The 27647-nt window shown below is 41.6% G+C and overlaps 1 protein-coding gene across 1 annotated transcript in view; it reads right to left on the reverse strand.

Annotated features, from left to right (window-relative positions):
* ME3 (malic enzyme 3) overlaps positions 1–27647 on the reverse strand; it is a 341867-nt gene that overhangs the window by 103167 nt on the left and 211053 nt on the right. Inside the window, exons 5-6 of the mRNA XM_043997795.1 lie at positions 25236–25311; positions 8585–8746 (exon numbers count right to left, since the gene is read on the reverse strand). Of these exons, the coding sequence (XP_043853730.1) occupies positions 8585–8746; positions 25236–25311 (238 nt within the window). The remainder of the gene's footprint in view (positions 1–8584; positions 8747–25235; positions 25312–27647) is intronic.

A 27647-nucleotide genomic window follows, 5' to 3' on the forward strand; every position in this document is an offset into this window, starting at 1 on the left:
AGCCCTCTCACCAGACTGTGAGCTTAGTTCCAGACAACACTGGTGCTTCAGCTGATTCAGAGGCTCTGGAGGTCTGCTTCTCTGGTGAGGCCTTCCTGGGACTGGTTCTGTGTCAGGGTGACTGTGGGGTTGGGCTTGACTCCTGTATTAGCACAGCAGCTTCCTCCTTCTGACCTTTCAAGCCATTCTTGGTTAGAAGATGATTTCAGCACATTCTTCTGTGAGTTTTGCTGCCAATGTATAATTCAAGGTGGCAAGGTAGGGAGCAGGAGCAAGAAAGAGATCTAACAAAGTGCTCTAGGAAATTTTGAGGAGAGAGAAAAAAGCACGAACAATTTTGAGGGCAGGAGAGGTGGAATCAGATAAATGTTTACAAAAGAGGTGGCCCTTGAGCTAAATCTTGAAGTAAGAAAGATTCTGAAATTCAGAGATCAGAAAGTCGTACATTCAAGGTGTGGAGGAAGGTTTGTATGAAATCACAAAGGTAAGTGATAGAAAGTTGAGTCCATGGACCAGCTAACAAATCCATGAAACTAAAACTCTGTTTATGTGTTTAACCCATGTATGGTCTAGCAACACTAAGGGTCTTGAATATCATTACCTTTATTAGCATAAGATTCCATTGTATATGATTTCACTGGTACAGGGAATTCATAGATGAAGACAATCTCTTTACCAATTCAAGTCGGTACTTTTTCAGCAACTTACAGAGAGCTGTCTGGGGCATTGAGAAGTTAAGTGACTTGCCTAGGGTCACGTAGCCAGCATATGTCAGAGGTGGAGTTTGAACCCAGGTTTTCCTATTTTGGCATCCAGTTCTCTATCCATAATACCACACTCACTGCCTCTCTATGATTATCATTATATGAACTTGAGTTCAGGGATGGATTATGCCTTGTATCTGAGGATCAGCCTGACTGACTTTGAAAAAGTTCATCACCAAAAGGTTGATCCCAAGTGATTAATTAATAGGCTACAGGAATTTATGAAACACTCTCTTGAGGCCTGGGATAGAGGGAATGAATCTCAGTTGGTGAAGGGAAAACATTTTACAAGTAAGGCTACTGAGGTCTATAGAAGATAAAATGACATACTCAAGGTTACAAGGCTGGTAAATGCCAGGGCTAGGTCTTTGGACTCCAAGTGTGATCCTCTGTATTCTACCACTCCAGGATAAGTCCTCATTATTAGATCTGCTAGTGCCATATTGGATTTGACTGTTGTATCCTATCTCAAGGATCTATGTTAGCTTGGAGATTCTGTCTGCTAGTGACCCACCCTCCCATTGCCCATGAAGAGCACCAAAACCATGTTTTCCTTCAGTTCTTCAGCAAGAATTGATGGCATGGGTGGCAGGGAGTGATTTCAGAAGACAAAGAGAAAAGAAGAAAAATAGGAAGTAGGAAAAATAGTAATAAGTAGGGAAAATAAAACAAAGGACTGGACATGTAGGAACTAGTGACTGGTATGGTTCTCTGGGGAGGGCCAGGTGAGCCTGGGGCCGGATATTTTGAAGGACTAAAGTGAGTAATCAGGGAAGGACTCCCTTCCTTTAAACTCTTTGCCTCAGGAACTTAGTCATGGGGCATCCTAGTGGGAAATCCCTTATCCATGGGGTCACTGCCCTCTATATTTATTATTTTAAACCTTCCCTAGTTTGGCAGGTAAAATGGACTCAGAATTTCAGGGCTGTTAAGGGCAGATGTTTTTCTTCAAACAGGAAACCTATATGGGATTTTTCCCTATGGCTTTTGACTAGGTTTCTTTTCTTGTTACTTTATAATGTTTAATGAGGCACACATATAGTCAGGTTATGATGATGCTAAAAAATCCCAAAACAAAACAGGATAAAACATATACACACCATAAATACCCCCACAGATTGAATGATCATAGTGTGGAAATCCCAAGATCTTATTCTCTCAGTGATAGGGATTTCAGGAAGGCAATTTAATTCAATTCAACAGATTTTTTATTAATCATGTACTAAGCACAGTGCCTTACATACAGTAGGTGTTTAATACATATTTATTGACTGATATTCACCGACTTTGTGCAAGACTGTATACACATATTATTGTATTTGTATATCATGGGTATGAAGGAAGAAAGAAAGAAAAGAAAAGAAAGAAAGAAAAGAGAGAGGGAAGAAAGAAAGGAAGGAAGAAAAGAGGGAGAGGAGGAAGGAAGACAAAGAAAAAAAGAAAGGAAGGAAGGAAGACAGAGTCCTTGACCTTACAATTACAGGCTACCTGGAGATGGTGTGGGGAATATAGTATGTATATAGATAAGTATAATTTGAAGAGGAAAAGAACAACTGGAATGTTTTGGTGAAGACATGGACCTCAGTTGAGCCTTAAAGGAAGATGGGGATTTTGAAAGGTATGTGATGAAGGAGTGTGTTTCAGGCATGGGGGGATGGCTTAAATGAATACATAGAGTTAGGAGATGTTATCCTGATTTGGGCTAACAGCTAGTACCCTAGTTTGGCAAGATGTAGAGAGGGTAAAGGGTAGTAACGTGAAATAAGATTGGATGGGTAAATCAGATCCAGATTATTCAACAAATTCAATGTCGAGCTAAGGGAGCTTAACCAAGAGGTTGTTAGGAAGTCACTGAAGGATTTTGAGCCTGTGAGTGACACAGATGGGCACTTTAGGAAGGTTAGTTTGGCAGCTGTGTGAATAGATTGGTGAGAGGAGAGACTGGAGGCTGAAGAACAATTAGGAGGCTATTTCAGTAGTCCAGGTGCAAGGTAATGAGAGCCAGAAGCAGGGTGGTGGTTGTTTGAACAGAGAAAAAGGGAATGGATATGAAGGAAGACGGGGAGATAGAAGCCAAAGGCAGGTCAGCTGTGCCCTGCTTTACATGAAGAAGCCATTCCTGAGAAGGTACATCCAGAGATGCTGCCAAGTGAAATATTATTTTGAATTGTACTGTGAGGCAGAAGCATGGAACTGTGGGGAAAATATTGGACTTGGAATCTAGACATGTGGGATTGATGTTCTGGCTTAGCCACTTACTAAATATGTGACCTCAGGCAAGTCACTTTGCCACTTTTTTCCCCCTTTTTTTCTTTTTTTGTAGGGCAATGAGGGTTAAGTGACTTGCCCAGGGTCACACAGCTAGTAAGTGTCAAGTGGTTGAGGCAAGATTTGAACTCAGGTCTTCCTGAATCCAGGGCCGGTGCTTTATCCACTGCGCCACCTAGCTGCCCCCCACTTTGCCACTTTTGACATCACTTTGCTTATTTGTAAAATGATGGAGGTTGGGGGTTCCTTCTAGCCCCGTCTGTGATTTTAAATCTTGCTATTTAAAGGAAGGGAAGGGAATAAACATTGACATAGCTTTTGCAGGATGAAGAAGGAAATGGACAACCATTCTAGTATCTTTGCCAAGAAAACCCCAAATGAGGTCACGAAGAGACAGAAATGATTGAAACTACTGGACAACACGTGCCAGGTACTGTGTTAAGCACTTTTTACAAATATTACCTCATTTGAACCTCAGAACAACTCTGGGAGGTAGGTCCTATTATTATCTCCATTTTACAACTGAGGAAACTGAGACAAATAGAGGTTAAGTGACTTGCCTAGGCTCACATTGCTAGTAAGCATATGAGGTTGAATTTGAACTCAGGTCTTCCTAGAATTGTCATTCTCCCCCTCCCCCTCCCCTTCTCTCTCTCCCTCTCCCTCTCCTCTCTCTCGTTTGTTTTTCTTAATGTGGGAACCCACCTGTGTGCTTGAATGGGGTGGGGAGAAAGCACTGGACATTTGGTTGTTAAATCATTTCTAGGACTGAGCAAATCACCTCATTTACCAAGCTTGGTAAAGTGGGGTCCCCTAATATCTTACCCTTTACCTCTCTGCCATCCTCATAGGACCAGGAAGAGAAGAATAAAGACAAGGATGAGCCTGGGTCTGAGACTTCTCCACTCCTGCCATCACCCATTCCTACCCAAACCACAAATGCATCAGGAAGGAGCTCAGAGGTCTTCTAGTCTAACCCATACCAGGGAAAGGATTTCTTTTTCCTATATGATGGGCCCATTCTCCACTGGTAAATCTCCATTGATGAGAAACCTCCTCCCTCCTCATGGCATTCCATTCCACTTCTACAGAGCTCTAACTGGGGCAGCTAGATGGTGTAGTGGATAGAGTGCTGGGCCTGGAGTCAGGAAGAGGCACCTTCCTGAGTTCAAATCTGACCTCAGACACTAGCTATGTGACCCTGGGCAAGTCACTTTACCCTGTTTGCCTCAGTTTCTTGATCTGTAAAATGAGTTGGAGAAGGAAATGACAAACCACTCCAGTATCTTTTCCAAGAAAGACCCAAATGGGGTTTCTTCCTTTAGTCCTTTTAAGTTACGACTGAAAAAACAACTAAACAATAACAACAAATTGTAAGGAAGTTTTTTTTGTGGTTTTTTGTTTTTACATCAGGCCTCAGAGGCCATCTGGTCTAATCCCTCCACTTTACAGATGAAGAAACTAAGGCTCCAAAAGATTAAGGGACTTGTTTAAAACATCAAAAAAGAAGGTGGCATCAGGGGTAGGATTTGAACTCAGGTTTTCTGATTCTGAGCCAGTGCTTTCTCCAGTGTACCACACTGCCTCCCTTTCTGAGCCTTAGTTCCTTATCTGTAAAAGGAGGTTAAAAAATAGCTGTAGGAGCTGACAGAATGGCCATGAAGATCAAATGAAGCAATACATGTAAAGAGCTACATAAATGTCAGCTATTAACACTATATGATGAGAACAGTCTTGGAGTGGTGGTACAGGGGGAGGCCAAGAGTCTTAGCCTAAAGTACTGCATCAATTTAAAACCAAGATCCCCAAGGAAACCCTGTAGTCTTGAAAGCAAAATACAACCATGTATATACACATGTCCACACTCACACCCAAACTCCCAAACGTTTTCAGAAAGAACAAAGTTCATACTCTAAAATGAGAGCTGGGTGATTGGCCTCAATAACACAGAGGATTCTAATATTATTATTATTATTCCCTCTCCCCTTACTCTTGTCACCTTCTCACTTTCATTTCATATTTAAGAGGCTGTGGAACTGTGTCCTGTAACAGGTAGACTTTTTGCTTCCAGATGAGGGTCAGGCTCTGTCTCCATGCATCAGAGGTACTGCCCAGGAGTTCTATCCCATTTCTTACCTGCTGCCTCTACTTTGGGACTTCTTTGATTTCTCCATCATGCCCCATGAAGCTTGTGATTGGGAAATCATCCTGCCAGATCCCATCAGCCTTGGTTCTCTACCTCATCACCACCCTCTGCCCCTCTGATCGAAAGGTAGAGCCATCAACCCCCAAACCTCCCCTGAAGGAGGGAGAACAGAACATCTCGTTTCTCACCGGGCTGCTCTACTTTGACAATTCTCTGAGTATTTCACGATGCTCCCATATTGGGTACCTTCCACTGCCCTCCCTCACCCTCTCCACAACCTCTGATTTTCAGCTTCTTTTTTCCTTTTGTGAACTGTTCACCCCATCCCCATTAGACTATAAATAAGCTCTTTGAGGGCTTGGACTGTCTTTTGTCTCTATTTTATATTCCCAGTGTTAGTGGCTGGCAGAAGGTAGGAGTTTAACTGGCTGATTGTCTTATGGATCAGATACAAAGGAGGAAGAAGGGGATGGTGTGTGTGTGTATGTGTGTATGTGTGTGTGTTTTAAGGGGATTAAAATTTTTTGTTTGTTTTGTGGGTTTTTTGTGGGGCAACGAGGATTAAGAGACTTGCCCAGGGTCACACAGCTAGTAAGTGTCAAGTATCCAAGGCTGGATTTGAACTCAGGTCCTCCTGAATCCAAGGCTGGTGCTTTACCCACTGAGACACCTAGCTGCCCCCAAGGGGAGTTTTTTAAAAAAGAAATGATCATAAATCCTAGGATTTGGAGTTGGAAGAGACCTTAGAAAGATCATTTAGTACATTTCTCCAATTTTACAGATGAGGAAACTGAGACACAAATGACTTGCTCAAGGTAGCAGATCCAGAATTCCAATACAAGGCTTCTGACTACAAATTTGGTGCTTTCCCCATAGATTGTTCCAGCTGGAAGGGACTTCATAGCTGTCTATATTCATAATCCAACACTCTCTTATTAGGCGCCTACTCTGAGCCACGGTGGGGGGTGTCTAATACAACCTGCTCATTTGGCCAATGAGGAATCAATTACCTGGAGAAACAAAATGACCAATCCAATGTCCCTCAGCTGTTTAGTGGCAGAGCCACTGGCAGCACAATTGTTCTCTTCTGTGCCCCATTCTACAGCTAAAGCCTAATCGGCTCTAACTCTCAGCCCATAGTGCCCATGCCCCAGTTGTGCCCACTGGCCCCTGAATTTACCTCTATTTTTTAAAATGGGGAGGCACCGGACCTCAGTTGCTGAGTCCTGCAATGTAGCTGGCCATATTCAGCGATGTGGTATTTTTTATTGAAAAAAAAATAATCCTGCAGATGTCTTTATTGGCAAGGAATGGAAGGCCAAATATCATCTCTTCTGAGTCAGAGTCATGGGGACGGAAACTGCTAACAGATGCAAAGCCATGGCTTGCCTAGAGCTGAGGGCAGCTAACCTCGGGACAGATGCCTGAAGTTAATTAGACCCAAACCACCTGGGAACCTTTGCGGCTGCCACACCATCAACTCCAAATAGCCCTCCTGTGAAAGTGTCAGTTTCCTCACCCTGACCACAGGAAAGCAGGTCTGTACATGCCAGGCTGAGATTTTTTTTGGTCCCTCCTTGGTGTTTTTTTATGCCAGTTCTTCAGTTCCCATGACCAAACTGCTGAATTCATTTTGTTAAAAGGATCATACTAGCCTTGGGTGCAAGTGTTGGGATTTCAGCAGCACTAGGATGACTCCTGTTTCATCTCTCTCCCTCCTAACCTCCCACAATAGTTCCCCTATCATTTTTGCCTGGTGCTTGATTTTCCTCCATTAGAAATTTTTTTCCTTTGGAAGGTACCTTAAAGATCATATAGGTCAATTTCATTTTTTAAACCCTGGCCTTCACGTATTTTCCCTTCCCACCTCCTTGAAGCTGATTTCACCTGAGAGAATGGGGAAGTTGTTGCTGGGTTTTTTATTATGGTGTTGGAGGTGGGAAGGACAGAAAGAAGAATAATTTTGGAACCTAAGAGGTTAAGTCTAAGTGATGGGGGCAGGGGGAGAGAAGGGCACCCATGGGTCAAATTAAAGGCACTAGATACCTGGAAATAGAGGAGAAGGAGCACAGGAAGGATGGAGAGGGAGCAGATAGGAGGGGGTTGGACTCTATGGAAGACAAGCATCCATAATTTTGCTGAGGACTAGCTCTGTTCAGGCAAACAAAAAGTCAGATTCAGACCCCACTGTGTAAAAGTTTATAATGAGTACAAATGACCTAGAGATCGGTCCTCTGCAGAAAGAGCCAGTTGAGCTTCCAAGATGCAGAATTACTTTTGAAAAAATGGACTTAATTTCCCCCAGTACATTCTAGTTGTTTCTCCCCTACAACCTGAGCATTATTTTTGCTATTCTCCTGCATAGCCATATAATATGTGACTAGGCATTATAGTAGGCTCTGAAGATATACAGACAACAATATAAGTCATAGATCATAAGATCACAGGCCTAGAGCTGGAACAGACCTCATAGGTCATTTAATTCAATGCCTTCATTTTATAGATAAGAATACTGAAAATCAGAAAAGTAGAGCAATTTACCCAAGATCACACAGATAGTAAATGACAGGACCAGAACTTGAATTCATATCTGCTGACTCCAGGCAAAGTGCTATTTCCACTGCACCATTCCATGTCATAGATAACATTTTGTCCATTGGCAGTGGGCAATATTCACCTATACACCTTGTGAGTAACTCCTTCATTCATTCAGCTATCTATACCTTTCATATGTATTAGGCATCATTTCTTTAAACATTATAGGTCTTGAGAGGCCATTGTAGATGGGGAGCTGGTCTCTGAGTCAGGAAAGCCTGGGTTCAAACCTTACTTCTGACATATTCTAGCTCCAGACAAGTCACTTAACCTCTGAGTGTCCCAGACAACTCTAAAACAAGTTGCATAACATGTGCAAGTTCTCATAGGAATCCAAGCCCCAGGTCCAACTGCCCACCCTCCAAAAAACCATTTGAAACTCAAACAAACCCAAATATCAGCATCATTTTCCTTAAAAGCCGTGGACATAATTTATCAATAAACCAAGTGTCATTAATCATAGTTATCCTTCCTCTATATTCTCCATGTGTCATATTTAAAGATTATGCCTCCAAATATCCCAAGATTCAATTTTTTCATATAATTCAGCTATCTTTATTCCATATACTCTGTGTACCATCCTTCTATCTGTTCTCTGATTTCTCCATAGATTTGGAGGTTCAATTTTCCCACTATTTTCCCATATACTCTGAGTATGTTTCCTTCATATGCCCTTCATATGCCCATATGCCTTATTCCCAAATACAACCTATTTCTCCCCACTCTTCTAGGTGCTGTTTGCTTGGGTATCCCTGGTTGAAGTAACAGCTTTCCATCCATCTACTTCTTTTCCATGTGTCAGTCCTCTTACCTCATTATTAGTGCCCACATCTAGCAGAACTGGGAGGCAGTGCTGTGGGTTCACTCCACCACAAGCAGTATACAATGCGAGTTTGCCTACTGGGATGCCCATGCCATAGCAGCCCAGGTCCCCAAGGCCCAGGATACGTTCTCCATCTGTCACCACCACAGCCTGAAAAAAAAAACAAAACCCAGACATACTGAGTTGGGAAAGGATCCCATCTTGGATAATACATTTGTTTTATAAGCTGTGGCAAGTTAGATACGAAAACCAAGCACTCTATGACTTTGTTGGAATGTGATAAGATGAAAGAATTTGATTAAATTTCCTCTTAAAAAATTAACTCCATGATTCTTGGCTGGCCATTGGGGAATTCCACAGAGGATAGATGACTGAAATATACCTGGACTGCATTCCAAACCAGTAGTCCCCATTGGATGCTGTAGGAACTGAAATCAACTCAGCTGTGTCTGGTCAGTTTCACTTTGGCTGATCTTTGGGGAAACCAATCAGGCAGAGAGATTAATGTAGTATTGGATCTTCACTTTCCCTTCCCTCACATCCAATTGGTTATCCAGGCCTATTGATTCCATCATTACAAACTCTCTTACAATCCCTGACTCTTAATCCTGTTCCTACCATCCTACTTCAGGGTTAAGTGACTTGTCTAGGGTCACACAGCTAGTAAGTGTCATGTCCGAGGCCAAATTTGAACTCAGGTCCTCCTAAATCCAGGGCTGGTGCTTTATCCACTTTACCACCTAGCTGCACCCCCCCACCCCATAACCTTTTGTTGGGACAATTGTTTTCTTAGAGGTCTGCCTGTCCCCACTGTCTCCCTTTCCAACCCATCTTTCATACCACTTTCTGACTAATCTTCCTTAAACACAGCTCTTTCACTTAGCTCAAAAATAAACCAACCAACCCACCCTCAGGGGCTCTCTATTCCCCTTGAGTAAATTTTGAATTAATTTCCCTGTCCTTTAAAAGCCTTCAGAATTTGATGTTGCCCTTTTCCCCAAGCTTATAGTACTCCTCTCCACTCCCCACTCTACTTTATACTTCCTATAGTTTCTACATACTTCATACTCCCTATTCTCCAAACTTGAGTACTCTCTATACTCCAAACATACTCCAGCCTTTGTGATTTTGTTTACACTCTGTCCTATGCCTAGAATGTTGTCTGTCTCTTCCCTTGTTTACTTCCTACTCATCCATTAAAGCTCAGTTCAAATGCCATCACCTCCACAAAGCCTTGCATGATCTCTCTGTCAGGAGTCACATTCCCTTTTAAACCCTATACAATTCTTTGCCTATAAGTCCCTAAAGTATATAATAAATAATATTGCACTTTACTGTGGTTTATGTTTACATTCTTATCCAAACTTACAGAATAGCCAGTAGATAATTCTTCAAATGCTTTCACATCATATAGGTTAAGTATCTGAGTTGTCATTATTGTCTTGTTGACAATCCAGGGGAGCAGTTATGGGTGATGCTGAGGTCTCAAGTGTGCTTCCCCATTGTGAGTAATTGAGAAAGAGTGAAAATGGAAGTCACAGGAGTGAAGGAGTTTTATTAAGAGTCCATGGTGTTAGAGAGATCATCAACATGAATATAGAAGTCAGGGAGAATTATGGCAGGGTTTAGAAGTCAGTCAGTAAAAATTTATTAAGTGCCTACTATGTGCCAGGCACTGTGTTAAGCACTCAGGATACAAAGAAAAGCAAAAGTCCTCATCGAACTAACAATCTAATGGGAGACACAATACACAAAAAAGCGGGATGGTATCTTGTATGGGGGCATGATGAAGTCCAGGAGAATTCACACTGTGGGAAACGAAGACATGACTGCCTGGGATACCTTTCTTAAATGGAGGACCTGGAAAGAGCTCTCTATGTCCACCCTCCACCTTCTCCAATCAAAGGAAGGGAGGGATAACAGGAATAAGGGTGTACTGAGCAGGTGTGAGATTCAGGGTTGATGTGATCTTGCAGGATTATGAGATTCTGGGAATGCACTGATGAATTCCAGAAGGGTGCAGCCAAGTGGGAAATGATGGTTTGGCATGGAGAGAGACATATGATCCAGGCAGTGAAATGACAGTGAAAGGAAGGAAAATATGCTGAACATTATACATTTCAGTCACAAGATGTGACATAATCATAGGATCTTAGAACCTTAGAGTCAGAAAAGCTCTCAAGTCATTTAGTCCAACCCACTCACTCAAGAAATCTCCACCGCCACCAACTTGAATTTTTTCCACCTTTTTATTGATTATATCCCCAGTGCTTAGCATAGTGCCTGACACACAGTAGCAGCTTAACAAATGTTTATTGGATTGGGCCATATATCTTCCATCTTTTACACAAAACAGTATGAAATAACTTATCAAATACTTTGCTAAAATGTAGGTAAACAATATTCACAGAATTCCTTTGTTGTACCAGTTTGGCAATTCTATCCAAAAAGGATGAAAAGTTAGTCTGGTGTGCATAACAGGTTCTTAATAGGGCCATGCTGCTGAACTCTTTCTGAACCTCTCCCCCATGCCCATTCTAGATGGTTTCTATATCTTTAATGATTCATTCTAGAATTTTCCTAGGAATCACAGTCCACTCCTTGAAAACAGTTTGTAGGGCAGCTACATGGCACAGTGGTAAAGCACCAGCCCTGGATTCAGGAGTACCTGAGTTCAAATCTGGCCTCAGACACTTGACACTTACTAGCTGTATGACCCTGGACAAGTCACTTAACCCTCATTGTCCTGCAAAAACCCCAAACCAAAACCTAAAAAACCAAAAAAAAAAAAAAAAAAAAAGAAAGAAAACAGTTTGTAGACTGCTATCTACTCTCCTCCCCTCCGCCTCGCCCCCGCTTTGGAAACTGGGAATAAGTTCTTTTCTAACATTATGGTACCTCTCCCATTTTCCACAATCTTTCAATAGTACTAATAGGTTCAGCAATCATACTTTCCAGTTCTTACAGTGCCCAAGGATGTAAGTCATTTTGACCAAGTGACTTGCATTCATCGAAGGAGGGGAGATTATTAAGTGATGGGAGCTGAATGAGCATCTGGAAGGGCACTGGAAGGGCAAGGAGTTGTTCATATTGGCTTGTTGTATCTAAGGGTATAAGGATGGGGATAGGCTTTTTTTCTTTTCATTGAGAGTTTTAAAAGTCCCTTATTTGTAAGGCACAGCTCACAAATTATCCCAATATTATATGTGTATTGCTTGGAGCTCTTGGTACTCCTTACTCTTTCATGCCTCAATCCAATCAGGTGTTTCCACTTGTCATGTTTTGAAGACCTCCAAGGCCTTGCCTTTTAGGGAAGGTCATGAATGTTTCTAGGCCTGAGGCAGACAGCTGCCTTAGTGGTTAGCACTGTCTGATTTTGACCTTGTCTCTTTTTATTCCGGTCTTGCCTCTCATATGTTTCCTCTTGGTTCTAAACTCTCTGTCTGGTTTCTAAATTTGGATGCCTGCTTGAGTCCTCGATATTGTCTCTGTTTCCCTATTCAAGCTCTGCTAACTCAGGTTCTGAGCCATGGCTTTTTCCTGATCTTATTACCTTGGCTTGGAATGACCCAACTGTTGGTGAGCTCCAGCTTGGCACTTAATCTTTGTATTAGCCTGATCCTCTGACTTGCTAGGGCAGCATAGTGGATAGAGTGCTGGGCCTGGAGTCAGGAAGGCTTGAGTTAAAATTTGATCTTGGATACTTCCTAGCTGTGTGACCCTGGGCAAGTAATTAATCCTGTTTGCCTCAGTTTTCTTATCTGTAAAATGAACTGGAGAAGGAAATGGCAAACCACTGCAGTATCTTTGCCAAGTAAACCCCAAGTGGGGTCACAAAGAGTTGGACACAACTCAATAACCACAACAACAAAATGCTGATTTTCCTCACTTCCCTTGTAACTGCCTGCCTTTCATCTCTATCTTCTCCCTTTTAATGGTTTTATATGGTAGCTGAATATCAATTTCCATTTATCCCTTCATCCAATGCTTGATAATTAAAATATTTTGCACTCTCTGTGGGTTCATTTTGTTGGCACTCAGTCTTTGGTTTCCTTGGGCACCTAGGTGGCACAGGGGATAGTCAGGAAGACCTGAGTTCAAATTCAGATTCATAGACTAACAAGGTGTGTGACCCTTGGCAATTCACTCAACTTCTGTCTCCCTCAGTTTCCTCAACTGAATATTGTGGACAATAATATTAATAGCAGCTACTCTCCAGATTTGTTGTAAGTATCAATTGAGACATTTATAAAGTGCTTAGCAAAGTGTCTGACAAATAATAAGTACTTAATAAATGCTTATTTTATTTCTTTCCTCCCCTGGGAACTCCAAAAAACAAAAGGTTGAACTTTCACTAAGTAATAATGTACCAAGACATCAAACCATGTAGGCAGCAAAGTAAAGTGCAAAGTGAACTGGGCATGTGAGTCAGGGGCAGCTAGGTGGTACAGTAGATAGAGAGCCAGGCCTGAAATCAGGAAGACTCATATTCCTGAGTTCAAATCTGCTCTCTGACATTTACTGTGTGTGAACCTGGGCAAGTCACTTTACCCTGTTTGTCTCAGTTTCCTCATCTGTAAAATGAGCTGGAGAAGGAAATGTCAAACCCCTCCCTCCAGTATCTTTGCCAAGAAAATGAGAATCAGACAAAACTGAAATGACTCAACAACAACAACAACATGTAAGTCTCTAAGTCAGAAGAGTAGTCAAAAGACAGCACTTAGTGACAGCTTTGCCATTTTGCTGTGTAACTATAAATACATCACCTCAGTTTCCTCATCTGTAAAAAATGAGATAATTGGGCAAGAGGATTCCTTCCAGCTCTAACTTTTGATTTTTCTGGGCCAATACTTAGGATTTCATCTATGTAGAGAATCTCCCATATGTAAATTATCTTCTACCAATTAAGATCAATAATTCCTTTATAATTTATGATAGCATCCTGCTCATCATTTCTTATAGCACAATAGTGTTCCATCATACTCTCATCTCACAATTTGTTCAGCTGTTCCCCAATTGATGGGCATCTCCCCAATTTTGAATTCAACTGTTTTTAGTCTCTTTTAGGATACCAACCTAATAGTGGTATTGCTAGGTCAAAGAGTATGCATGGTTTTATAGCCCTTTGGCCATAGTTCCAAATAGTTCTACAGAACGTTTGAATCAGTTTACAACTTTACCAAGAGTGTAGTAATGTCTCATTTTCACCATATCCCCCATAACATTTTTCCCTTTATAATTTTTGATCTTTGAGAGCTCCCTGGAAGATTTGCCCGTGGTCATACAGATAGTATGTGTCAGAGAAAGGACTTGGGCCCAAATCTACCTGGCTCTGTGGCAAAATCTCTCTTCATTACCCCATGCTACCAATAATCCCATGATTCTTTAATGTTTGTGAAGCACTTTAAGTATATGACCTCAATGGGGCCATGAGACAAATTTCTCAGGTAGATACTAGAGGTCTTATTCTCCACATTGTACAAATGAGGAAACTGAGGTTCATAGAGGTTAAATGATTTATTTGTGGTTATGCAGCCAGAGGCAGGATTTCAACCCAGATATTTGTGACTCATATCCAGTACTCTGTGCTCTAAGCCTGAGGTGTCAAACATGAGGCCCCTGAGCCACATGCATTCTCTACCACTCCCCAATGGAGCCCAAACCAGATTCAAATGTCATTGGGAAACAGTTAACAAAATAAATAAAAATACAAGAAAACATAGATAATATTACATTTTAAAACTAGGTCAAGATGCAGCCCATGAGAATCCTTATGTATGGATTAGTGGCTCCCATTTCTATTTGTTTAATACCACTGCTGCTTTAACTCCAGGCCCTTCCAGCTTTCACACTCTGTTTGTCTTGATATTGTATAGTGGATGGAACACTGGAGAGAGCTAGTGGACAGAGAGCTAGCCTTGTCATCAGGAAGACCTGGGTTTAGGCTCTGCCTCTGATAGATCCTGGCAGTGTGACCCTGGGCAAGTCACTCAACCCCTTAGTGCCTTCTGCAACTCTTTAAGACTGTAAGTTACTTGCTGATTTGCATTGGTAGGAGTATTCTTACTGGGACTTCCCTAAATCAATGAAATCACACATACAAATAACAACACTACACCAAGAGTCACATTTTTGTGGGTTCTGGGCAGCCTGGTGGCCTAGCAGATGGAGTGCTGGGTCTAGAGGCAGGAAGACTCATCTTCTTGAGTTTAAATCTGGCCTCAGACACTTATTAACTGTGTGACTCTGTGCAAGTGACTTAACCCTGTTTGCCTCAGTTTCCTCATCCGTAAAATGAGCTGGAGAAGGAAGTGGAAAACCACTCCAGTATCTTTGCCAAGGGAACCCCAAATGGGGTCAGGAAGAGCTGGACACAACCCAAACCATCTGAACATGTGGGTTAGTCTCAGCTTTGCCATTAACTAGTTGTACAACCACAGACAAGTTTTTTTTTAATTCTCTGTGCCTTCTACATCTTCCCTTCCGTAAAATATGGGAGATAGTCAGTAGATCAGTGGCATCAACCACAAATAGAAACAGATCCTTACAGCTACATACTAACTTAGAAAACCACAAATCAACATTATCTATGTTGTACTCTATTTTTACTTATTTTGTTAAATATTTCCAAATTCCTTTTTTAATCTGGTTCTGGTTGTAGGCTGCATGCACAGGCAGCATGTTTGACACCCCAGAACTAAATGATCCTTAAAGCCCTTTGCTATTCTGACACCTTCAGTGAAGAAGTTGTTTTCTTCACTGCTTAAGTGATTGGGATCTGAGAGAAGGGAATGCTTGTAATGGGTCAGCGAGCCACTGAGGGAGTTCAGTGCAGCTGGACTGCTGCCCAGTGTTTCCTCTGAGGGTGTCAACACTGGGGTAGGTAATGATTTAGGAGCTTGGGAAAGCTTTGGAGTGAGCAGGGCTATTCTCAGCTGAACCGACCTTCTCACTCCTGAAGCAGGGGGCTGGAAGGTGGCCACTGTGGGAATCAAAAAGACCAGAAGTTCTCACTTTTTGTCTTGATTTATAACCGTTGACTTTTATGGGCCTGGCCCACCCCCTATTCCCTGGGCCAGAGTTATCCATCAGAACGAATGGCTAATGGGCTACTTACTCCTTCTCAACAACTTTATCTCCCCCCTCAACTTGCTCCAAACCCTAGCTGTTGAGCCACTCCCCAACCTGAAGCTGGTGATTCATCAGAAAAAAAAATGAGTTCTTTGCTTTTGCCCTTGGCTATGTAGTAGGGGAGAGGAGAAAAGGGAGGGATGCATCACCAACCCATCTCTTTCTCACAGGTAGCAGCAGCAGCTGGGGTCTGGAGGAACCTTTGCATCAAGATTTCTTGTATCCTGTATCAAAGGTTTCTCATTGGCAAGTGAGATTGGCATCTCTTTCTTCCCTGTGGCAAAACCTAATGCCACTTGAGGCCAAGGGACAGAAGCATAGTCTTCACAATGAATAGAGGCACAGTAGGGTGGGGGTGGGATTTTCCCTATTCTGTCCTGGTCAGAACATACCTACAACATTGTGCTCTATTCTAGGCACCATGTTTTAGGGAGTGACAAGCTGGGTGACACTAGGCTGGCCTGGTAAGGGGACCTGGAGACCATAATATGAAGAGTATTTACAAGAACTGAAGCAGTTTAAGCTGGAGAAGGGAACACATAGAAGGGACATAATCACTGTCTTCAAGTATTTGAAGATATGTTATATGGAAGAAGGATTTGATTTATCTGGTTGTCTCCTTGTCCAGAGGAAATGTCTAGAGGAAAGGTGACAATGGTAGAAAAGTAGGTTTCAGCTCTTTAGCTTTATGCAAGGAACAACTTCCTAAAAGTTAGAGTTATCCAGAAATGGGATGAGCTTTTCTGAAAGGTAGGGAGTTCCCCATCCCTGAAGATCTTCAAGTGGAGGCTGGGATTGTTGTACAGGGGATTCCTATTCTAATAAGAGTTGGACTTTTTCACCTCTGAAGATCTTTGCAGCTTTGAGAATCTATGAAAATTAAGCTAAGAAGAGCTATCACACTCTATTGGAACATTCTGGACTTCAGAAACCACAATATCTTCCTTTTGTTCCACCCTTCCTACCACCTGTATCTTTGGCACAGCTGCCAAAGTCTTATTCCTAAAACACAGATCTAATTTCCAATTGACTTGGAAAAAACCTCCTTCATTTGGTATTAAAAGCCCTTTGGGGGCAGCTAAATGGTTCAGTGGTTAGAGCACTGGCCCTGAAACTGGGAGGACTTGAGTTAAAATCTCACCTCAGAAACTTACTGTGTGACTCTGGGCAAGTCACTTAACCCCAAATGCCTCAAACAGCCAGGGCCATCTTGAGTCATCCTGATGTATATTTTGCTACTGGATGCAGATAGTTCTGGAGGACAGAGTGAGGTTGGTGACATGTGCAGTCTTCCCTCACTTAAATCCAATTCACTACAAGTCATGACACATTCCCGATGTCATGGTCCTCTTTGAGAATGAAGGACAAATGGGGGCAGCTAGGTGGTACAGGGGATAAAGCACTGGCCCTGGATTCAGGAGGACCTGAGTTCAAATGCGGCCTCAGACACTTGACACTTACTAGCTGTGTGACCTTGGGCAAGTCACTTAACCCTCATTGTCCCACCAAAAAAAGAAAGAAAGAAAAAGAGAATGAAGGACAAACAACAACAACTCTTCACAATCTGGCTTCATCTTACCCTTCCTTCACAGACTCCATGTCACACTGACTGGCTTGCTGTTCCCTAGAAATGATATGCCATCTCCCACCTCTGTGCTTGTGCTCAGCCTGTTCTCCATGTCCAGAATGCACTACTCCCTCCTCACTTCTACTTCTTTGGATTATGAAACGTCCTTCAAAACTCAGCTTATGTGTTCTACTACTCACCCCTAAGCCCATGGCTCAATGGAAGTAAGATTTTTATGACTGTTTAGTGTCTCTATGACTATCTAGTTTTTGCCTTTGTAGTCACAGAATGAAGTAAGATGAGGCTAGTTGGCAAAGATCTTGTTATCTTGATTCAAATTCAACTTTTTTTTTTTGGTAGGGCAATGAGGGTTGACTTTCCCAAGGGTCACACAGTTAGTAAATGTCAAGTGTCTGAGGTCAAATTTGAACTCAGGTCCTTCTGAATTCAGGGCTGGTGCTTGGTCTGCTGCGCCACCTAGCTGCCCCCTGATTCAAATTCAACAAACATTTATTAAGCACATTCCATGAGATGTTATATTACCATTTCCATTTTATGAATGAGGAAACTGAGATTGAGACAGGTGATGTGATTTGCTCCTACTCATACACAAAGCAAATATCAGAGTCTCAAATAGAATTCAGGCCTCCTGATGCCAACCAAGTCTGGTGCCATTTCCATCACAGAATGTACTACTCCCTCGAACCAGCTAACCTATGAATGGTTCCTAGTGAAACCTAGTAGCAAGTCAGTAAGTTAGTGTATTCAAGACACCCCATGATGAAGAAAAACAACAAGCCCTGAATGGATAAGCTGCTGGTGGTGAGTCAAGGGTGTCATCTTCCTGTATGGACAGCCCAAGATGAGGTATGTGCTTCACCAGCAGTTTTCTTTCTATAACCAGGAGCCTGAATATGGAGATGTAAACACCTGAGAGTCCTATGAGAGTGAGAGGACACACTTAAGAAATAAAAAGTGGGGGCAGCTAGATGGCGCAGTGGTAAAGCACCGGCCCTGGATTCAGGAGTACCTGAGTTCAAATCCGGCCTCAGACACTTAACACTTACTAGCTGTGTGACCCTGGGCAAGTCACTTAACCCCAATTGCCTCACTAAAAAAAAAAAAAAAAAGAAAGAAATAAAAAGTGGACCCCAAGCCGCCACCTCTGCACATAATCCATGAGAGCACCAGAAACAGAATCAGAAAACTTTTCCAGACCGACCTTTCTCAAAGGGTCCAGCTCCCGTGCTGGACAGCTCCATCAAACCATTCTCCCAGTAGTTTAAACTCAACCTGTCCAAAGGGAAACTTATCCCTTTCCCCTACTAAAACCTCTCATTTGTCCTTTTCTTTCCATCTCCACTGAGGCCACCCTTGTTCAGAACCTTATTATCCCATGCCTAGATTATAGATTCCCAATTGGTCTCCCTATACTTCAGCTTCTCTCTTGCCTGATCCATTTTTCATAGAGCTGTCAGATTAATCTGTCGAATGTTCTGGCCTTGTCAACCTCCTGCTTACAAACTTTCAATTGTTCTCCATTACCTCATGAATAAAGTTAACATTTTGACTTTTCATTCAAGGTCCTACACAAGCTGACTCTAACCTATCTTTCTATTTTCAACCCATCCTCCTATTCTTCATTATAATTTACAATCCAGTCAAACTGGACTATTCACTATCTACTGAATATGTCCCAAGCCTTTCTGCTTTTAAGCCTTTTCAGGTGCCCAATCTTATTTCTGAAGTCCTTCCCCTCACCTCTACCATTCCTTTCTGGAGAAATGCTACCTATTATTCAAAGCCCAGATCATTTGACACTTCCACAAAGAAACCTTCCCTGATTCCCCCTCAGCTATCCCTCCCTCTACAAGCTCTACCTTCTAATAGTTCCACATGTTACTTCCAATTATAATTATTTGTATTCATAGGATCAGAGGATTTTAGCACTGGAAAGGACCTTGGGGAATATCTAGTGCAACCTGCACACTTAACAGATGAAGTACAGATGAAGAGAAGTGATTTGGCCTGAGGTCACAGTTTAATTTTCCCACTAGACTTGGTTCCTTGAGGTCAAGGACTTGTATCTTGTACTTCTTTGTATCTTCTCCAACTATTAACACTCAGATTCAAATGGGATTGAAATAGGATGCAAAAAGTACATTTAACAAATGTTTGTTGAATGAACACATGGGGTAGAATCACAAAGCTTAAGGAAACCTCAAGAAATTGGCATAGTTCCAAACAAGCTTACTGACCCTGCTGAATGACTGCTTTCAGGAGATGGGGGACATCCCATCCAAAACTCACAGCATTTATTATCTAAGTCCCTACCAATTGGTCTTCACACCTCACTGCATCTCTCAAGCAGTGCTTATAAGTATATAGCTGTGTAATCTTCACCGTGCTATTTAAATTTGTATTTGTTTATTTTTTTAAATTGCCTTCCCAATTACCCTAGAAGCTCCTTGAGAGCACCAAGTGCTTAACCCAGTGCCTAGCAGAGCAAGGGTTGGGTGGGTACGTGTTGAATGACTGATTGTTGGCCTGTCTTGAGATATGGAACAAAGTAATTTGCAAGGTCTTGATAGTACATTAACCCTGGCTTGACCCAGGTTAACTTCTCATTTGATTATAGGCTGATTTCCTGTGGTGTTTTTGAGATCTCCCTCTGGATCACTAGAGACACACCCCTGAAGACTCTCTTCTTGGACAAAAACCAGAAGCTGGAGAACTGAGCCAGGGATTGTGCAGAACTGAATTCTTAGTTGATATGTAAAGGCAATAGATGAGGAAGACAAATCATACCCAAGGCAGGCTGTGTATGTAGTCTGCTGATCATCTATTCAGGATACCTAATGGTTACAGCTCAAAAGCTTACTTGGCATTTGGCCTAGGATAGAGCCAAATCCCAGCCACAGATCAGCTCTGTAGGTTGAACTAAGACCCCCAGGAGAACAAGATGATGGGTGGGTCACAAAGGAAATTTATGAGGAAACAAATTATGAAATATTATTTGGCAAACTGCTAAGAGCTCTAGGCAAAGAGAATCGTGTCCCTGTCTATATCTGAAAAGGAGCCTATTAATATTGATGATAATGTAATAATGATAACACCTGACATTATATATTAAAGTTTGAGAAGTACTTTATAAATTTAGTCTCACTGGAACCTCAAAACAATCCTATGAGGTAAATGCTGAAGATACTATCCCCATTTTTTAGATGAGGAGACTGAGGCTTAAGTGATTTGCCCCTAGTTATACAGTTAGCCCTGATCTTTATCACTTTAAGTCAAGCATTCTATCGACTATACCAGTGGTTCTCAAAGTGAAGTCTGAGGACCCATGGAAATCCCCAGGATACTTTCAGTGGGTCTGTGTGGTCAAAACTATTTTCCTACTAATCTCAAGACATTATTACCCTATTAAAGACTCCTCCCTTTTCCAACTACATATCTGTGTGAGGCTGAATTTCCTTCATAGACTTCAATTGAAACAATATATCACAACAAATTGAGTGGACAAACAAATGAATCCAGATGTCTTCTATTAAGCCCAACATGAAATAAATTTGCAAAAATGTGTAAAATGATACCACTCCTCACTATTTTTTGGAAAATAGTTATTTTCATAAAAACATGGGGTTTTTTTAGATTAACATATAGTGGGGTTATTTTTGTTTTAAATTAACATTTTATTAATTAATTTAATTAGTATCTTAAAATTTTAATTTCTAATATGCTGAATATCAATAGCTATAACCCACATAAACAAAAGCTATTTGGGGTTTTCAATAATTTTTAAGAGTGTAAAGGAGAGACAGCTAGGTGGTGCAATAGATAAAGCACCAGCCCTGGATTCAGGAGGACCTGAGTTCAAATCCAGCCTCAGACCCCTGACACTTACTAGCTGTGTGACCCTGGGCAAGTCACTTAGCCCTCATTGCCCTGAAAAAAAAAAAGTCTACTTTGTTCCTAACCACTGCCTCCTTTAATCTGTCCTTCCTTTTATGATCTTCCCCCTGCCCTTTCTCTCATCTTCTCCTTTTATTTCCCTATTGAGTAAGTTACATTTCCATATACAACTGAGTCAATTCTTTTGAGAGTGTGGTTCAAGTATTGCCACCCCCCATATTCCTTCCACTCTAAAAGTTCTTCCTTGTGCCCCTCTTTTATGTGAGAAAATTATCCCCATTCTACCTCTTCCCCCTTCTCCCAGTGCATCCATCTTTCTCACTCTTTCATTTTTCTTGGAGATCATCCCAATATAATCGACCAATCTCCATACCCCCTGTCCATGTACTGTCATTTTAACTGCTTTAATAATGATAAAGTTCTTAGGAGCTACATATATCATCTTCCCATATAAGAATGTAAACAGTTTAGCTTTATTGAGACCCTTATGATTACTCTTTCATATTTATATCTTTATGTTTCTCTTGAGTTGTGTGTGAATGTCAAATTTTCTATTTAGCGCTGGTCTTTTCATCAGGAATGCTTGAAAATTCTCTATTTAATTAAATTTCCATTTTTTACCCTGAAGGATTATATACAGTTTTGCTGGGTAGGTTATTTTTGGTTGTAATCCTACCTCCTTAGCCTTCCAAAATATGCTATTACAAGCCTTCTGCTTCTTTAAGGTGGAAGCCATTAAATCTTATGTGATCCTGACAGTGACAACACAATATTTGAACTGTTTGTTTCTGACTGCTTGAAATATTTTCTCCTTGACTTGGGACCTCTGGAATTTGGCTATAATGTTCCTGGGAGTTTTCATTTTGGGATCTCTTTCAGGTGGTGATCAGTGTAGTCTTTCAATTTCTATTTGACCCTCTGGATTGAATATACTGGGGCAGTTTTCCTTGATAATTTCTTGAAACATGAAATCTAGGCTCTTTATTTGATCATGACTTTTAGGTAGTCCAATAATTCTTAAATTCTCTCTCCTTGATCTATTTTACATTTCAGTTGGTTTTCTTATTAGATATTTCTCATTTTCTTCTATTTTTCATACTTTTGAATTTGTCTTATTGTTTCTTGGTGTCTCATAGAGTCATTAGTATTTACTTGCCCGATTTGAATTTTTAAGGAATTCTTTTCTTTGGTGATTTTTTGTAATTCCTTTTCCATTTGGCATATTTTTCTTTTTAAGGAGTTTTTTCTTCAGAGAATGTTTGTGCCTCTTTTGCCATTAGTCAACTCTGTTTTTATAAGATGTTATTTTCTTCAGTATTTTTGTACCTTTTTTTAAACCAAGCTGTTAATTCTGTTTTCATAATTTTCTCACATCACTCTCATTCCCCTCTCCCCCTCCCAGTTTTTCCTCTACTACCCTTATCTCTTCAACTCTTCCAGGAATAATTGTTGAGCTTGGGTCCAATTAGCATTTTTCTTTGAGGCTTTGCAGCTATTTTCACATTTTTTTCTTCTTCTGAGTTTATGTCTTGGTATTCCCTGCCACCACAGCAGCTTTTTATGGTCAAATTCTTTTTTGTTGTTGTTGTTATTGTTTGCTCATTTTCTCAACCTATTCCTTGACTTTGAACTTTATCTTAAAGTTGAGCTCTGCTCACCTGGGGGGTGGGAGAAGCTCTGTCCCAAGCTTCAGGCTATTTCAAGTTGCTGTTTTCAGAGCTGGTTCTGGGGGTCTGCAAGTTTTTGGTGGTTCCAAGGTGGTATGATCCTGGGAGAGGGGTGGTCACTACTCTCTAGTCTTTGCCCAGGAAGGGCCCCTGCTCCCTATAGCTGCTAGCTCTAGTGTTCCTCTATTCCCTGGAAAAGTGACCTAGAATAGCCTATGAGCAATGGAGTTGCCAATCAGTGCCACCTGTACCCAGTGACAGCAAAGTGTGCCCTTTCATCTCTTTCTGACAAACTGTATGACCCCCTTACTCTCACTGAGCTGAGAGTTCCCAAGGAGCTCCTGCTCCTATGGTTGCTGCTGTTGTTGCTGTGACAGACCTCTAACCTGCTGTCACGAACTTTTCCTGCTGATCTCTTAAGTTTTCTTAGGCCAGAAAAATGTCTCACCTTGAATTTTTGTTAGCTCTGCTACTCCAAAATTTTATTTTCAGTGTTATTTTAAAGTTGTTTGGAGGGGAATGTTGAGAGAGTTCAGCTGGGTGACCTCTAATGTGCCATTTTGGCTCTTTGCCCTCACGTTCTAATGGGGGAAGACACCACATTAAAAGGGAGCTGAAAAGCTGGGTTACTAGTGAGATGGAAGGAGGAATGAAGGGTGGCTGGCATGGGGTCCTTCCTTTGTCACCTGTTTAAATAAGGAATTTGACTAGATCTTCTCTAAGGTTCCTTCCCATTCTAAGTCCTATGATCTTATTATTAATTAGGTAGACCATGTAAGCATCAACATCCTCATTTTCTAGACCAGGAATCTCAAAGATGTTGAACTTGTCCAAAGTCACACAGCTATTAAGTGTAAGGGTTAGGATCTGAATCTAAGATCTGAGTCCCAAGGCCAGTGCCCACCTAGCATGTGTCCATGTGAGTTTCTCATATTTTATTGGCTTTCTCCAGTGTTGATAGTTTGCCAAATTTTGGCACACTTAGAGAAGAGAAACCAGGAAGGTGAGCTGACCATAAAATGATTCATGTCAGGAAGTGGAGATGTTTAGCCTGGTGAGGATAAGGGGACCATGATAATTATATCTGAACATCTGAAGGGTCCTGTGGAAGACAGATTAGACTTGCTTTGTTTGGCCATAAGGCAGAACAAGCAGCACTGGACAGAAGTTGTAGAGAAGGAGAAAGGAGAAGGGAATAAGGATTTGTATAGTGCCTACTATGTGCCACACACCGTGCTTGGCACTTTTTAACAAATATCTCATTCAATCCTCACAAAAACCCCGAGGAGTAGGTATTGTTATTAGCCCCATTTTACAGTTGAGAAAACTGAGACAAACAGAAGTTAAGTGACTTGCCCAGGGTTACACAACTAGTAAGCATTTGAGGATGGGTCTGAATTTAGGTCTTCCTGACTCCAGGTTCCAGCATCCTATCCACTGGGTATCCTAGCTGTCTAGGTAAACTCTTGTGCAAAATATAAAGAAAAACATCCCAACAAGTAGAGCTGTTATGGATTATCACTTGTTTGGGGGTACCATAAGGCCTATTAATGTTCAATTATGTTGTTAAAACTCTATTCCTTCCCATTCTGAGATTTTATGAGAAAAACATCATAAAGAGCTCTTTCCCACTATCCTTCTCCTTTTTTCAAATACATGCACCTGATTCCCTGGTAAAATAGCGGCCTTGCTGTCAAGAGGACCTGGGCTTGAACAATGATTCTGGCACTTACATTAACCATGTGACTGGGGGGAAATTCGTCTCCTCTCCCCAAACCTCAGTTTTCTCAGCTATAAAATAGTGATGACAACAATACTAGCACTGCTTTTCTCACTAGGTTGTGATTGTGTGTGTGTGTGTGTGTGTGTGGTGTGAGTGTTTAACTATAAAATGCTACTTTTACTACTTGCACTTCCCAGAGCTGGGGACCTCTGGGAAGAAGTTATACCTTTGCTTTTCCCGTTTTTTGAAGAAACAATAAGGAAAAGACCTCATATGCTTTTTTTTTGTGGGGCAATGACTTGCCCAGGGTCACAGAGCTAATGAGTGTCAAGTGTCTGAGGGTGAATTTGAATTCAGGTCCTACTGAATCCGGGGCCAGTGCTTTATCCAATGTATCGCCTAGCTGCCCCCTCATATGCTTTCAAAGGAAGAAAGAGAAACTTCCACATGGGCTGGTCATATGATCCCAAATACTCTGGTGTTCTGGGCAGGCCTGTTTCCTGTGTTTCTGATGTTGTCCTGTCTCAAGCTCAGGCAGTAGCCAGTTTAAAATCCAGGGAGGTCTGTCGGCTCTGCAGCTGAAGCTTAAATGATTCACCCACCATCCAAACAACAGCAAGGAAAAGAAGACCATACCTTAATATTGTCTTCTGGCCAGGAGTTCAGCATTGTGGCAATGTGGCCTTTGTCATGGATGGTGATAAACAGCCCACTAAGAGAAAGACACACACACACACACACACAGAAAAACAGAAACCATGGGGTCAAACCATGAAATGCAGAGAGGAATAGCAGCTTAAGCTTGACTTCAAATTAACGTGAAGTATATAGATGGCAGAACCCAGGCTTAGCTATATCTGCTTCAGGTCTATGAACCATCCCTTCACATTTAGGACTCAAGAATTTTTTAACTTTCAAGGGGAAAAAATTACAAAGAAATAAAAGAAGGCATCCTGTTGCCATGGAACAGTTTTCAAACTTTTGGTTGAAACTTCCACCTGGGATCATCAAACATCTCCAGATGCATCTCTAAAGATCCTCTGGAAAGGCTCATTCAGGGAGCTATGTAGATAGGATCATAGAAATAGAACTGGATAGGACCTCAGAGGGCATCCAGGCCAATTTTAGGTGTTTTTGTTTTTTGTTTGTTTTGGGTTTTTTTTGTGTGTGAGGCAATTGGAGTTAAGTGACTTGCCCAGGGTCACACAGCTAGTAAGTGTTAAGTGTCTGAGGTCAAATTTGAACTCAGGTCCTCCTGACTCCAGGGCCGGTTCTCTATCCACTGCGCCACCTAGCTGTTCCCCTTAGGTTTTTATAGATGAGGAAACCGAGCCCCAGAGAGGTTAAAGTCACACAGTTAAGAAATTGCAGAATCCAAATGTCACACTTCTTCCACAACAACATTGGAGGGCTGGACTAACTACTCCTTACAGGATAACTGGGTTGAATTTACTAAATGCAGTCACATTTCTGGGAAACTTGCTCTGATCCATATGTCATACTCCTATCTACATAAGAGAAGCAGATGGAGTAGGATATAGGGGAAACTGTAATTAGGCAGCAGCTACTTTTCTGTCAGTGGTGAGGGCTTGTAGATCTAGGGGTGAGTAGTGGAGAAATAAGGAAGGTAGAAAAAAAATTGAGAGGAATCCAAGTAGACCTGGTACTACGTAGTAGCAGAGTCAGACCTTATTCCCACTTGTATACTTGTTCTATGGTTAACACAGGGAAGAAGCTGGGGGCCCTTCAATCTGCTAACCTTCTGCTGTCACTAGTGCCAGTCACACTGGCACTGTGTATAGTGGGTTGAAGTGCTTGACTTTGCATTAGGAAGTCCAGGATTCAAATCCTGCCTCTGAGGGAATGAGGAGGAAATAACTTCCAGGTGTGAGGGGAAGACAGGGCAGAGGAACAGAGGCAGGGGATTAAATGTTGTATAGTACCAATTCTACTTCACAGTTTCCTCTAGAGTCCTCTGTCTGGATATCTTCTTTGCTCTGTTTTGTATCACATCTATTGGTGTGTGTCATATCTTGCATCAACCCCTTCCTCTCCCCTAAGTAAATTGTAAGTTCCCTGAAAGGGAGAACTGTGTTGTTTTTCATTTTTGTATTCTCAGCTCCTAGCTTAGTGCTGTATGCTTAAGCAATGTCTTTGAATAGAATTCTTTGCAGGGTGTAGAATTACTTAATCAGAAGAGAGAAAAATGCTGTTAGAATATTTAGTAACCCAAGTTTAGATCACATTGTGTGGCAATTTTCATTTTAGAAGAATAGAACAATTCATTAATAAAAAACATTTTCCAAGCACTTACCATGTGCAAAGCACTGGGCTAAGCTCTGAGGATAAAAATAGAGACACGGGACAGTCCTGGCTCTCGATGAGCTTACATTCTAATGGCTGAGACAACACACCTAGGAGATTTAAGTGGCAAGTTATATGGTAACGCCCATATGGTAACACCGGCAAAGTACATGGTAATGCATCTTTTAAATGTCATTTCCATTGATGGAACCATATTGGTTTCTGATGTTGAACCATTTGCCAGTGCTAAGGATTTTGGTGGTAAGAATTCTTTATTTTGAGTATTTTATTTTAGTAGCTGGGACTGCTAAAGTGGCTGAACCCGCAATTCCTGCAGAGGGACTTGACAGGTCAAATCTCTATAAGGTTTGCTCCCATGGAAACAGACATGAAACTACCTCATTGGGACAGTGATGGGACCAAAGCTCTGGAGAATTAGTTTTGAAGCCCTAAAGTTCTTCTATAATTTCTAGCTGTGTCTGTTTCAATCGTCTCCTCCTGAAGAGGTGCCAAAGACTTTTCTTAAAGATATCTTATGAAGCAGTTACTTTGACGGCTCCCCTTCACCTCTTAGACTCAGGGGGTCACCCAACAACTTTGAGACTAGAAAAGGCGCCGGAGGTAAGCTGAATGCTCACCAAAGAGCCTGGCTCAGGACTTATCAGCTAACAGCTTCTGACTGGAACATAAAATGACAATGTAGAGATATTAGGTCTCGCTTTTGCTTTCCAGGCACAAAACATC

The sequence above is a fragment of the Dromiciops gliroides genome, chromosome 3, assembly GCF_019393635.1.
Source record: "Dromiciops gliroides isolate mDroGli1 chromosome 3, mDroGli1.pri, whole genome shotgun sequence".
Lineage (NCBI taxonomy): Eukaryota > Metazoa > Chordata > Mammalia > Microbiotheria > Microbiotheriidae > Dromiciops > Dromiciops gliroides.